The sequence below is a fragment of the Sorex araneus genome, chromosome 3 (genome assembly GCF_027595985.1).
Source record: "Sorex araneus isolate mSorAra2 chromosome 3, mSorAra2.pri, whole genome shotgun sequence".
Classification (NCBI taxonomy): Eukaryota; Metazoa; Chordata; class Mammalia; order Eulipotyphla; family Soricidae; genus Sorex; species Sorex araneus.
In genome coordinates this window covers 191,666,748-191,679,014 of record NC_073304.1, presented here as the reverse complement: position 1 = coordinate 191,679,014, position 12,267 = coordinate 191,666,748, and the positions used below count along the sequence as shown (strand labels likewise).

General features: G+C 56.7%; 1 protein-coding gene across 1 annotated transcript in view; it reads right to left on the bottom strand.

Moving 5' to 3' along the window:
* Positions 1-8,203, bottom strand: part of RTN4RL1 (reticulon 4 receptor like 1) — an 87,637-nt gene extending 79,434 nt beyond the window's left edge. Inside the window, exon 1 of the mRNA XM_055132593.1 lies at positions 7,776-8,203. Coding sequence (XP_054988568.1) covers positions 7,776-7,788 — 13 coding nt within the window. The 5' untranslated portion in view covers positions 7,789-8,203. The remainder of the gene's footprint in view (positions 1-7,775) is intronic.
* Positions 8,204-12,267: the final 4,064 nt, after the last annotated feature.

Sequence of the window (12,267 nt, the reverse complement as noted above, 5' to 3'; positions counted from 1 at the left end):
GGGCTTACTTCTGGCTCTGGCTCTGGGTTCAGGGATCACTCCTGGCAGGGCTCTGGGGACCATATGTGATGCCTAGGATCCAATGTGGTTCCGGGGATCGAACCCAGGTAAGCTGCGTGCAAGGCAAGTGCCCCACCTGCCGTATGATAGCGCTGGCCCTGCCACTGACTTCTGGAAGCTGCCAAGTGGTACCCTCTCTGCAGGGCTCCAGTGTCTGTGTTCTGGCAGAAATCTGACACCCTTTCCTGGGCAAGCCCCACACACCCTCACCAAGCTTTGTTTCAACATGTGGTCCATCTGAGAGCTCGAGCCAGCCTACTCCTGGGACCCCCTACCTAGGGCATCTTTGTGGATGCTGGGAGCTTATGCAGGCTCTGGGGCACACCACACTTTTGCTTGGGGGGGGGCGGGAGAGCTGCAGGTGGGGACTGAGATGCTCATACTCCTGGAGCCTACCGCGTGCTCACAAAAGGGGTTCTGAGTGGGCATGGGCAGACACACACACACACACACATACATACACACTCACACACACACGGTCCACCCTTTGCAGGGCCAGCACAGAGCACCTGGAGCCAGCGACTGCTCTGAATCAGGGAGCAGCCTCCGTTTGCAGTTTGGCTCCCAACTTCCCTGACAAGACAGCAACCACCAGCTCAAAGACATCCGCAGCATCCAAAATATCAGACACCCCTGCCCCCCTCCCACTGTGTGCAGGGCAGCACCTCCCTCTGAGGTAGCCGTCTGCTCACTTACACCCTGAGATCAGCTCCATTCTCTGCTTTACTTTATTTTCTCTTTTCCAAACCACAGCAAGCATTGGCCACTCTGGAGCCCAACCCTGATCAAAGCGGCCAAAGCATCCTGCCCTGAGGGACAGCTGAGTCTTGCAGTGACCCTCCAGCGAACAAACTCTGGAGCGTGGCCCCCAAGGTGAGCTGGACTGGCCCAAGAGGAGGGTTTCTAATTCCCCTTTGCTTTACATAGTCCACCATCATCACCGTCCTGGGCGAGCATGTTGCAGGGCGCAAGCTCCATGGGAAACCACAGATCCGTGTGGGATGTGACTGTGTTAGCAAGTCCACCACGTCAGTCTGGAAGGACAGCAGGGAGAGCAGCCCTGGGGGAGGGCCCAGCCTTTCTCAAGGGCATGAAAGCAGGTAGGACAGATGCCATGAAGCCAGAGCTGAGACAGCAAGTGAGGGGTGTGTCTGCCCAGGGGGAGCAGGGGGAGAGGACACCTGAGACTGCGGCATGTGAGACCCCTGGCAGACAAACAGCAGGCAGGCAGTGAATGGACCTACCAGAAGGTGTCCTGAGCAAAGGCACCAGCAGTACCCAGCCCCTTTCGAATCAAATATGTAAATTGGAGCTGGAGCGATAGTACAGAGGGGAGGGTGCCTGCTTTGCACGCAGTCGACCCCAGCAACCCATATGGTCCCCCAAACCCACCAGAACTGATCCCTGAGCACAGAGGCAGGAGTAACCCCTGAGCACCACCAAGTGTGGTTCTAAACCATATATGATTACATAATCATATATATGTTATATATAATGCATAGTATTTATAACAAGGCATATTTGTATGTATGTATGTACATATATACACACATGTATGTATGTGTGTATATATGCACATATATATTATATATCCTATAAATCAAGGATGAGGGCCCAAGACAGTGAGGCAGAGAGACCAAAAGCACATGAGTGGCCAACAGACCCCAGAATTATATCTTGATTACTCTGTGCCACCACATGGCCCAAGGCAGGGGGGTTCAATTCTGGACCTGTTTCCTGGTCTGTCCTGTAGTTCGGGCAGAGACCTACGCTGCAGGGCAACAATGGTGAGGACATGAACTAAACCACAGACTTCCCTTAACTGGATCCACTGTTTCTAATTCCCCTTTGTCGCACGCACACCTGGTGGTGGCACTCACCGTATGGCGAGCCACGTGGTAACAATGGTGCCAGAAATCCCAAGCCGCAGAGCTGCTGGGATAGCACTTGCATGTCTTGGGTGCTAATGGGGCTCGAACTTGGTCTCAGGCTTACAAGGCCAGTGCTTTAGCCACTGAGCTATGCCTGCCTCCCCGCTATATCAGTAATTCTTTGTAACTGTTGTCAGCACCTGAGCAGGGAGGGGTAAGAGCGTCCCTGTCAGGGGGGAAATGGCCCTTTTCCCCTTTGGCCGTGCCCCGTCCCTGCTCAGGGCAGGCATGCTGGGAGTGCCTGCAGGGGCAACTCCAGCTCACTCACTCAGGTGATGGATGCCAAAGTAAGCTGTGCCTCCCCTCCCATGTTCCATCATACCTGAGTAGGCTCCTGCTGGGGGTCTCCTAGTCTTGGCGCTGCTGCCCCCTAGGTCTTCTCCCAGGCCTTGAGCCTCTCCCCTTGGACTCCCTCCTACCCAGGGTGGCCTGGCCAGAGCACCCCGAAGAAAAGGCTGCTTCCAGCATTCTATGATGCAAAGGTCCTGCCTTCTGCTGTCCCTGGAGATTCTGCTCCCGTTTCACCAGCTATTTTGCTTCCTTGGCCATCTGTTCCCTCCTGTCATCTCCTCTCTGCTTTAACCTTAACCACTACTTTGCTGCAGATGGTACCAAACAGATCCATTCTTGACATCTTTCGTGATGCGTGCCCCCCTCCTTCTTGTCTCCCGCAACTGAACTTCTGCTCTGTCCTTTTCAGGGCCCAGACTCCCAAGCCCGGAGTTGGACTCAGCCCACAAGCTTTCCTCCTGGGTCCCATCTGCTGTCAAGTTGGTCACAGGTCAGGGGGCAAACACCCACCCTTTCCCCTGCCCTTTCCTTTTCTTAACAAGACATTCTCTTTTCCAGCTTGGCTCCAAACCTCTGCTGGCATCAAGTCCACCGTCTGCTCCAGTGATTTAACTGGTCTCCATAAACAGTCACTTAACTCTCTGAAGGACTCAAGGTTGGTGGACTGAGACTGCGACCAAAAAGCTCTAGGATTCATATCTGTAGTTGGGAAGCCAGGATGCCCCTGCTGGGAGTCATAGAAAACAACCTAAAAGGCGGGGGCAATAGTACCGGGTCGGGCATTTGCCTTGCATGAGGCCAACCCAGGTTCAACAACCAACATCCCGTATGGTTCCCTGAGCACTACCAGAGGTGATTCCTGAGCGCAGAGCGGGGATGAACTCTGCAGCATCACTGGGTGTGGCCCAAAAAAGGCAAAAAAAAGAAAGAAAGAAAGAAAGAAAGAAAGAAAGAAAGAAAGAAAGAAAGAAAGAAAGAAAGAAAGAAAGAAAGAAAGAAAGAAAGAAAGAAAATAGGCCTGAATGCTTCAGTGAGAAAAGGACCTCCCAGCTGGCATGACAAGAAACAAACTCTCAGACACAATTCCACACTGTCTCCTCACACAAGAGGAGCTCTGCTTTCCTTGCTTTTATTCTGACTACTGATGAGAAAATATTTGCTTGGGTTTTATTTATAAATCCTGTCTCTCCTCTCTGATGGGGTGTCCCCTAACATTCCTCCTTTCGCTCTGGCTTCTCTTTTTGAATCTAAGGGCTGTGAGCTTTGTGGAAAGAAAAGCCCCAGAGTACCCAGAGAAGAAAGTCTTTTGGCAAGGTGGAGTCCAACAGGAACCAATTTTTTTTGCTTGTTTGTTTGGGTTTTTTGGGGGGTGTACCCCCAAATCAAGCCTGGTCAGCCAGCCGTGTGCAAGGCAAATGCCCCAGCAGCTATACTTTGTCCGAGCCCAGGAACCAACTTCTTGAGCAGGATGGAATTGGGATGGAAAGATGAAAACTCCACTTCTGCACCTGACTTAGACTTATAACCTCCTATCTCAACCCTGAGTCGGCTCCCCTCAGCGGGTTCCCCTTCTACACTTCCTTCTGAAGAGGAACCCTGGAAACTGCCTCTCTGCCTCTCCACTGTGGCTCTGGGAAAGGGTGCCTGCCCCCATGAGGCCTCTCCATTGTCGAGCTCAGCGTTTCCCCAGCTTTTCCCAGCCACAGCCCTTTCCCCATCTTGTCTCTTGGGGCTCCCCGTCCTGTCATCCTCCCACCCCTACCCCCAGGTCTTGCGCTGTGCCCTCTCATGAATGTTGTTTTCACCTGCGGTCCCTTAGGATATCCTAGTAACCCATAGGGCTGAGAACTGCTGGTGTAGGGGACCTCTGGATTCAAGTCAACCAGGCATCTCGATCTCTCTTTGCCTTTCTTCTTCCCCCCGAACAGACCCAATCCAGTCCCCAGTCCGGCCCATCTGGCGATGGAAACCAAAGAACAAAATGCATCTTATGGGGTTGCAGGCCCTAATCTAGCTCTTGCTGAATTATTCAGGGGTGGCATTAACTTATAAATGAGTGTGTTTGACTGATTTTGTGGTTGATGTACAGATAAATTCTAATGAAAGACAGCTACAAGATTTTAAATTATTAATTAGACTGCCACTTAACAAAGCCTATTTGGCACTCTATTTCCTTGCTTAACAAGACACAAACTTTAAGGTTCTGTATTAGCCCAGAGGCTGTTGATTTGCATTCTGTTTTTATAGCTCTAAAAATGAAAACCATAGATCCTGACCTTAAGCAGTCCACTTCTGGCAAAGCAAACCCCCAGCAGGCCGCCCTTCCTTCCTGGACGCTGCTGGGTGACTGGGGGCCTCGTTTACTTGCCTGCCTCTCATCTCTGACCAGAGCTTTGCTTTTTATAGCCCCAGTTCTGCCTGAGGTAGGCCAGGGGAGAGAAAAGTAGGCAGAGCTGCTGCTGGAGCCTCTAGCACTGTCAGCAGCAAGAGCCACTGAGCTCAGGACTGTTCAGGTTCACGGAGGTACAGCTGAGGCCAGGACAGCCTGCTCATTATAGGATGCAAGGCAGCACGGAGTTTTCCTGTTTTGCTGGCTGAAAGCACCCGAGCAGAAATAAGAAATGAGGGGCCAAGAATAGGGCTCAGTGGTAAAGAGCTTGGTCCTGTCCATATGAGGCCCTGGATCTGACCCCTGATGAAGGAAGTGAAAGGAAGGGAAGAGGGAAGGAGGGAAGAAGGAAGAGAGGGAAGGGAAGGAAAAAGGGAGACACATAGGAAGGGGGAAAAAAAGGAAGGAAGGAAGGAAGGAAGGAAGGAAGGAAGGAAGGAAGGAAGGAAAGAAGGAAGGAAGGAGGGAGGGTGGGAGGGAGGGAGGAAGTCAGAGACGACCCTCTGATCCCAAACCTCTCACTGAGGCTCCAGCCTCCCCAAAGCACAGCTGTAAAGGCCATGAGTAGGGAGATAGAGGTTTTCCCCTAATCTCTTTACTCCTAAGATCAAGAAAGGCTACTCTTTCTTCTTTTTTTCTATTAAATTATTTCCCAAATCATAATTAAACTATGAAACTCCCTTAGGTCTAAGACCCCATACAGAGCTCTGCACTTTATAGGCTAGAAACTGTAACTCTCTCTCTCTCTCTCTCTCTGCTCCCCCACATTTTAGTTTGGAGTTTTGGGGAACAATTCAGGGAGCAGAAACTTCAATGGCTGCCTCCCTTGGCCGAGCACCATGCACACCTTCACTCTGGACACAAAACTACAACCCACACAATCTGAGTAACTGGCCAAGGGGTGCAGGAGAGAAAAATCTCAGGGATGAGTATCGGGGCTGAGGGAGAACCCTACCCAGAAAACCCTGTCCCAGGAGCTGCCTTCCAGCCTAGGAGCCCTGCCCTGTCCTGCCCAGGCAGGGGTCTCTGTTGTCCCCATCAGGCCACTCCATGTGGAAACATCTTTGTAGGTAGAACCTTTCCTGCCTGCCATACTGTTCAGGAAGGGGAAAATAGCCCGAGTGTCAAACACACGTGACTGCCAAGCCTCCAGTGGCCACCTCTTGAGCATGGTAAGCAAGCCTGCTCCTCCGGGGAGCGGCCCCAGCATGCACTGGGCTCATCCCTAGCCAGGCCTCTGGCCAAGGAAGGGAGAGGCTGCTCTAGACTCTCTGGACACCTCCGCCCAGTACAGGCTGTGTGGGCTGCTCGGTGGCTCGTTTTTAACTGGAAACTGCCCACAAAGACAAAAGACCCCAAAGGAAGTGAGCTGTCAGGTCCTCTCTCTTCTGGCCAACCTGCATCCCTGTAGGGAAGCATCCCGGCGGGCACATTGCCCTGGAGTCTCGGACCTGAGCCTGAGCTCAACTCCCCAAAGAGGCCTCGCTGTGTGCAGACACTGACCAGCGCCGCTGCAGGCCCAGATGAGTTTCTGTCCCTTCCTGCAGGGAAAGGACACTAGGATGTAGCCATGTAGTGGTTTCTCTGGCAGCCACACAGATTCGCCGCACACCAGAGTGCCAGGCACTCAGCGTCCCAGCCCCTCACAGCCCATACCTCACCAAATACCTACACGAAGGGCACAAGTCACTCCCAAGTTTGTGAAACTGAGATGGAGGGGGAGGGGGGCTTCTGGGACTCCTCGGCGAGCCTGACTGGGGGGGGGGACCACCACAGCCCGCAGAGTGAACAAGGCGCGGCTTCTTCACGCACCTGTCCAACCTGCTTCGCGGGTTCTTTTCAGTCACCCCCACGTCTATTCCTCTCTAGTCCGTCCTGGGGGGTCCGCTTCTCCTTCTCCACCGCCGCCCCCAGCCCGCTGTCTCCTTCCCCATCCTACTGTGAGGTCACAATCCTGTGCTTACGACACCTCGGTCTGTTGCCATGGAAACAGGGGCGGATTAAGGCTGGAGCGCGGAGCTCAGGGATCAGGCCCCTCGGCTACCTGAGCTCCCGCCTCGGCCGCTCCCGCTGGGCCCGGGCAGCTCGCCGCAGGCGCCGCAGCTCCCCGGCCTCCCGGGCCTGGCCAGCAACCCAGGCTGGGCAGGGGGCGCCGCCGCCCGCCCGGAACTCGGAGGGCAAAAAGGCACGCGAAGTCGGGTCCACGGGTGGCGGGACCCGCGGGCTCCCGACGCGGTCACCTGCCCTCCCCGGGCCCCGGGGACAGTTCCCCGCTCAGCAGCCACGTGGGGGCGCGGCGGGACTTCCCCGGCGCCCGCGCCAACTTTGCAGCGCTCGGCAGCGAGCCCGGCTGCCGGGGTGGGGGGTGGGGTGGGGGTGGGGGCTCGCCGAAAGGTGCTCGCGGGACCGTCGCTCCTCGAGTCGAGCGCCGGTGGCGCACGCTGCGGGCGCGGTCACCGCCTTCGCACTCATCTCTCCGCTCCCGGCATGAGCAAAGTTTGAAGAATCGGACATCGGGCGGTAGCCAGTCCCCTCGGCTGCTGGGTAGCCCGAGCCCGGCTCTGAGGACCCAAAGAGGGGCTGCCGAGAAGGTTCCCGCGTCCCGCGGCCTCGCTGTGTGGCCAGAGCGCGCGGCGAGCGCCCCGGCTGGGCCGGGGCTGACCGCCGGCTGCACCCGAGCGCGGGTCGTACCCGGCCCCTCCAGAGCGCCGAGCTGGCGGGCGGCGTGTGCCCGCGCAGGGTCTGGAGCCCGCAAGTGCAAAACTTTATAATGGCAAAGCGGAGGTCCCAGGAGGCCGGCTCCGCTTCCACCACGGACAGCTCACCGGAGTCTCCAAACGACCTCGCCGAATCAGCTCCCGAGGCCTGGCCGCTAGATGCACGGAGCAAATTCCTTGTCTCCCAGCGGCCACCGACGGGGGCTGAGCTCCGGCAGCAACCCCTCGGCGGGCGCGTTCCCACAAAGCCCGCCTGCCTGCCTGCAAGGGGCTGCATCCCGGGCGGGCTCGGAGCCCGGGCGCCCCGCAGTTCTCTGGCGGTTCCGGGGCTCGTGGCTCGGCTCTGAGCGCATCCAACTCCAACTTGCCCCTGCGGCTCCAACTCACCTTTGCGAAGCATGTTGGCCTCGGGGCCGCCACTCCGAGGTCGGCCTAGGCGTGCTCTCTCCCCGGGTCCGGATTCAAATCCTCGGGTGCCCGCTGCAGCTAATCCGAGCGCGTCGAGGCGGGGGCAAGCCAAGAATCTGCTCGTGTCCGGCGGCCCAGCCCCGCAGGGGCATGGTGAGCCCGAGCCCCGCGCCGAGGGCACCGGCACCCACCAGCAACCGCGGGGCGAGCGGTTTGCTCCACGGAACCGGCGGCCTGCTTCTGCAGCCCCGAGCACTTTGCAGGCGATTTTGAGAGGGGACGCCGCCCCCCACGGCTGCCCGGCCCCCGGCCCCCGGCCCCCTCCTCTCCGCCCCCTCGGGCAGCCGCGGCTGCTGCAAAAGGGCGCTCGCACGCTCCGCCGAGCTCCGGGGAAAGCGCCGGGCGCGCGTTTGCAGGACCGAGCGAGCGGCGGAGCGGGGCGCCTCCCTTCCTCCCCCCGGCTTCCCCCACCTCTCGTCCTCCCTCCTTCCCTCCCTCCCTCGCTCGCTCCCTCCCTCTCGCTCCGCTCCCCGCCCCCGCTCACGGAGCGCCTCCCATACAAAATTTATGAAAGTGCTCTCAGCTCGCGGTGCCGAGCGCCGTCCTATTCCCAGGGCGGCCGCGCTCAGCCGCGCGGCGCCGCCTCCCAAGGTGTTTGCGCGGCGCCCGCCCCCCGGGACGATCCTCAGCCCGCGCGGGTCCAGGCCCCCGCCCCAGACCCCCAGCCGCTCGTCCGGCCCCTCGAAAGCCCCTCCGGAGGCCCACGGGCTTCCCAGAGCTCGCGCCCGTAGCCCAACCCCCGCCCGCTCGCCCTTCTCGGCTGGAGGTCACAGAGAGAAGCCGCTAACGGGCGTGCTCTCCGCCGATCAGCTGGGACAGGAGCCCCGCATCCCCAGGGCCCCGACCACGAGTCCACACCCCCGGTCCATCTTCTCTCCCGCCTGGCTCCCCCTTCCTCCTGGGAGGCTCGACGGCTCCTCCCTGCCCGGGAGTGCTCCCGCGGACACAGCGCCGCGCATCCCGCGTCCCAGGACACTGTTCTTTGGAGGACAGGTGCAGTGTGTCCCCAGGCGGGTCTACATCTCCCTTGGCCCCGTCGCAAATCCTGAACTGAAGGAAGGCCCACCGTGAAGAGTGGGGGTTGGGGGACTCTCGGTGCCTAGGGGACTTTCCGAGCTTCGATCCACACAGACCCGCCCCGGGCTTCGTGGAAAATGGAGGCATCGCCTAGAACGCGGGTCCCACAGCAGGTCGGTTGGGCTGAAAGGTTTAGGGCAGCCGAGATGAAATGTACATGGAGGCCAGCACCCCCTACTGGCTTGGGGAAGGAGGGGCTCTGAGAGGGGAAAATGGGCAAAATCCCTCATTCCACAACTCTTGAGGGTCCTTGTGTGTGGCATTCGCTCCTGGGATGTCACTGTCATTGTCATCCCATTGCTCATCGATTTGTTCGAGCAGGTTCCAGTAACGTCTCTAAGTGAGACTTTTTGTTACTGTTTTTGGCATATCGAATACTCCATGGGTAGCTTGCCAGGCTCTGGCGTGCGGGCGAGATACTCGAGATACTCTCGGTAGCTTGCCCGACTCTCTGAGAGGAGCTGAGGAATCGAACCTGGGTTGGCTCCGTGCAAGGCAAACGCCCTACCCGCTGTGCTGTTACAGTCAATGAGGTACATGAGTTGGTGCTTGGAAGGAAAACGAGAGAAATTCCTCTGAAGCTGATAGAAGAGTCAGGCAAGGAGCCTCTGAGCAGGCGATGTCCAATTGAAATGAGAGTTTGATCTGGATGATTCCTAGGAAGAAATATTTGGCAAGAGAGGAAGAAAGCAAAAAGACAACGGCAACATTTGTCTTTGCATTCAATGACACTGGTGCTCCAGTTTTTAGCTAACTATGCAGGGCTTCCAGAAACTTCTGGCCTAGTGGGGAAGGAAAGTCCCCCTAGCCATCTTGGAACATGACAGGCAGGCAGGAGAGATATTACCTCAGTGGGTTGGCTCTCCTGCTTTCATACAGGAGACTTGGGTTTGATTACTGGTGTGATCCCCTAAGCACCACAAGGTCCCCCAAGCAGAAGTAGCCCCCAGTCACCACCTGATATGCTGCCCCCCAAAAAAGAAGTGACATGAGGAGATACAGAGTATGGGAGGACTCTGCTGTGAAGGACTGAGAGGGAAGTTTACTCAGAAGAGATGCTGTCTGGGTTAGGTTTGGGGGGAGGGGGAGCCGAGTTATCAGACTTGAAAGGGGAAATGCCCATTCCAGGAAGGAGAAAGTATAAGCATGCTTGCAGTTTAAAAAATAACCTTGTTGGGGCCAGAGACGGGGGAGAGGGTGCAAAAAGTAGGGACCTGCAGCTGATCCTGATTCAATTCCTTTCCTGACACCACATATGGCCCCCTCAGCACTGGCAGAAATGATCACTGAGCACAGAGCCAGGAGTAAGCCCTGAGCACATACAGGTGTGGCCCACCTGCTTCTTAATAATCTTGTTACAATGGTTGAGAAGATTGCTTCATCTTGGCATGAGAACATAAAGTGAAGCATTCTTTTTGGGGAGGGGGCGGGGCATGCCTGCCAATGCTTGGCAATGCTTGGGGATGGAACCTAGGTCTTCCACACGCGAAGGACATGCTTTAGGCCTTTGAGTCATCTCCTTGGCCCAAGTGAGGCATTCTTTTTCTGTTTGTTTTTGTTTGGGGGCAGTACCCAGCTGTGCTCAGGGCTGACCCTTGACTCTGTGTACCCAGGGATCACTCGGCGTGGCTCAGGAGATCTGGGTATCCATTGTGGTGCCTAGTATCAAATCTAGGTCAACTGTATGCACAGCAAGCCCCTTCTCCTCGGTACTCTCTCTCCAGCTCCCCCAAGTGAGGCATTCTTTTCAGCTCAACCAGTGACAGGGTTGGTCTGGTCTCACACCCTGCCAGAGCCATACTGGGTGGACACTAAATCTGAGTGCCACACCACCAAGCTTTAGAGGCCTTCCACAAGTAAACTGAGGCCCAGGGAAGTTGAACAACTTACTCGATATCACACAGCAAATCAGAGGCAAAGCGTGGACCTGAATCAGGGTGTGCCAATCCTTCCACCTCCCCGCATCGCCCCCCCTGTGACTTCTTGCCCCACAAACTCCAACATCTTAAGCAAAAGTTGGCTGGGGCTGGGGGAAAGTGTGAGAAGGAAAGTTATTTCAGGCCTCAGGAGGGCTGGGTACTGATTTTGGAGTCCATCCAGGGGATGGGGGCGAATGTAGGCTGGTGGTGTGGTGTAGTGTGGGGGTGCACTGTGGCTGCCTTCTTGTCAGGCAGTAATTACTCAGACTGCTGAGTAACTCAGGCAGGGAGACCCCCCACAGACAGATGGAGGTGTTCTCAGATAAAGCTAAATGGCAGATCCCAACATCTCCACTGCAGGGTCCCAGGTACACCTTTACATCTGTCCAGAGGTCTAGTTCTCCTGAATATCACTAGATATCCTAGTGGGAAGCAGGGTGGTCCATCGGGCACAGAAACTGGGCGATGCTATGAGGAAGGAGTGGGGGGTCTTCATCATCTGGCCCGACTTCTGCCCAGGGAAAGGCCCTAGCGGCCCAGGTGCCTGCTGGCGGAAGACACTGCTCTTTTGAAACTAATCTCTCTTTCGAACTCACCTCTGAAGCCAGAGCTAAGGTTGCCCACAGTCTTGGCCATAGCAGCCTCACAGGAAAGGGGCTAAAATCAGGGGATTCCTGGAATTGAAATCCTGCAGGGATTTCAAGGAACCCTGGGCAGACAAAGTCCAAGCTGGACCCTCATTAAAGGTGTGAGGGCTGGTCCTGGGGTAGGCGACATTCCTACCCCAAAGTGAGTACCTAAGAACACCGGTCAGTGGTATGCAGTGTAGAGCACTGACCCCTTCTGGTCTTCCACTTGACTGCTCATTCCCAGCCTGCTCAGCCATTCCTCCTCTCCGGCAGCCTCCCAGGCAGGGCCTGTCCCTGGCTGCTTGTTTTTCACTTCTCCCTGCACCTTAATTAGGAGTTTCCTAGCAGGGAGGGCCTCCAGGGGAGCCTGAGGCCACAGAGCTGCCTTAAAGGGCCAGCAGTGCACACATTATCTTCTGCAGAAAAGATGGTGCCAGAGGGCTGGGTGGGCAAATAGTGATTGGGCACTGTTGGTCTCTGGGGCAGATTTTGCTGAAGGCCACTTCTATAGGTACCCGCTCTTCCAAAGGTCAAGGCTGTCTCACTGCTTGGCCTTCTGGGGGAATGCCATGAGCCTGGGTGGGTGGATGGGGGGGTGTCACTGGTCGGGAGGAAGGTGCTAGAGGCCTGAGGGCCAGCCCGTGCAGGGCAAACATTGGACATGATGCCCCACCTCCCAAAGTACCCCCTGGACTCTTCCCCTGAGATCTACACAAGCGAGCATCCCACACCATTCTAAGGTGACAAGGGCACCCCAGCGCTCTTGAGTCTGTCCAGTGTCGGGTG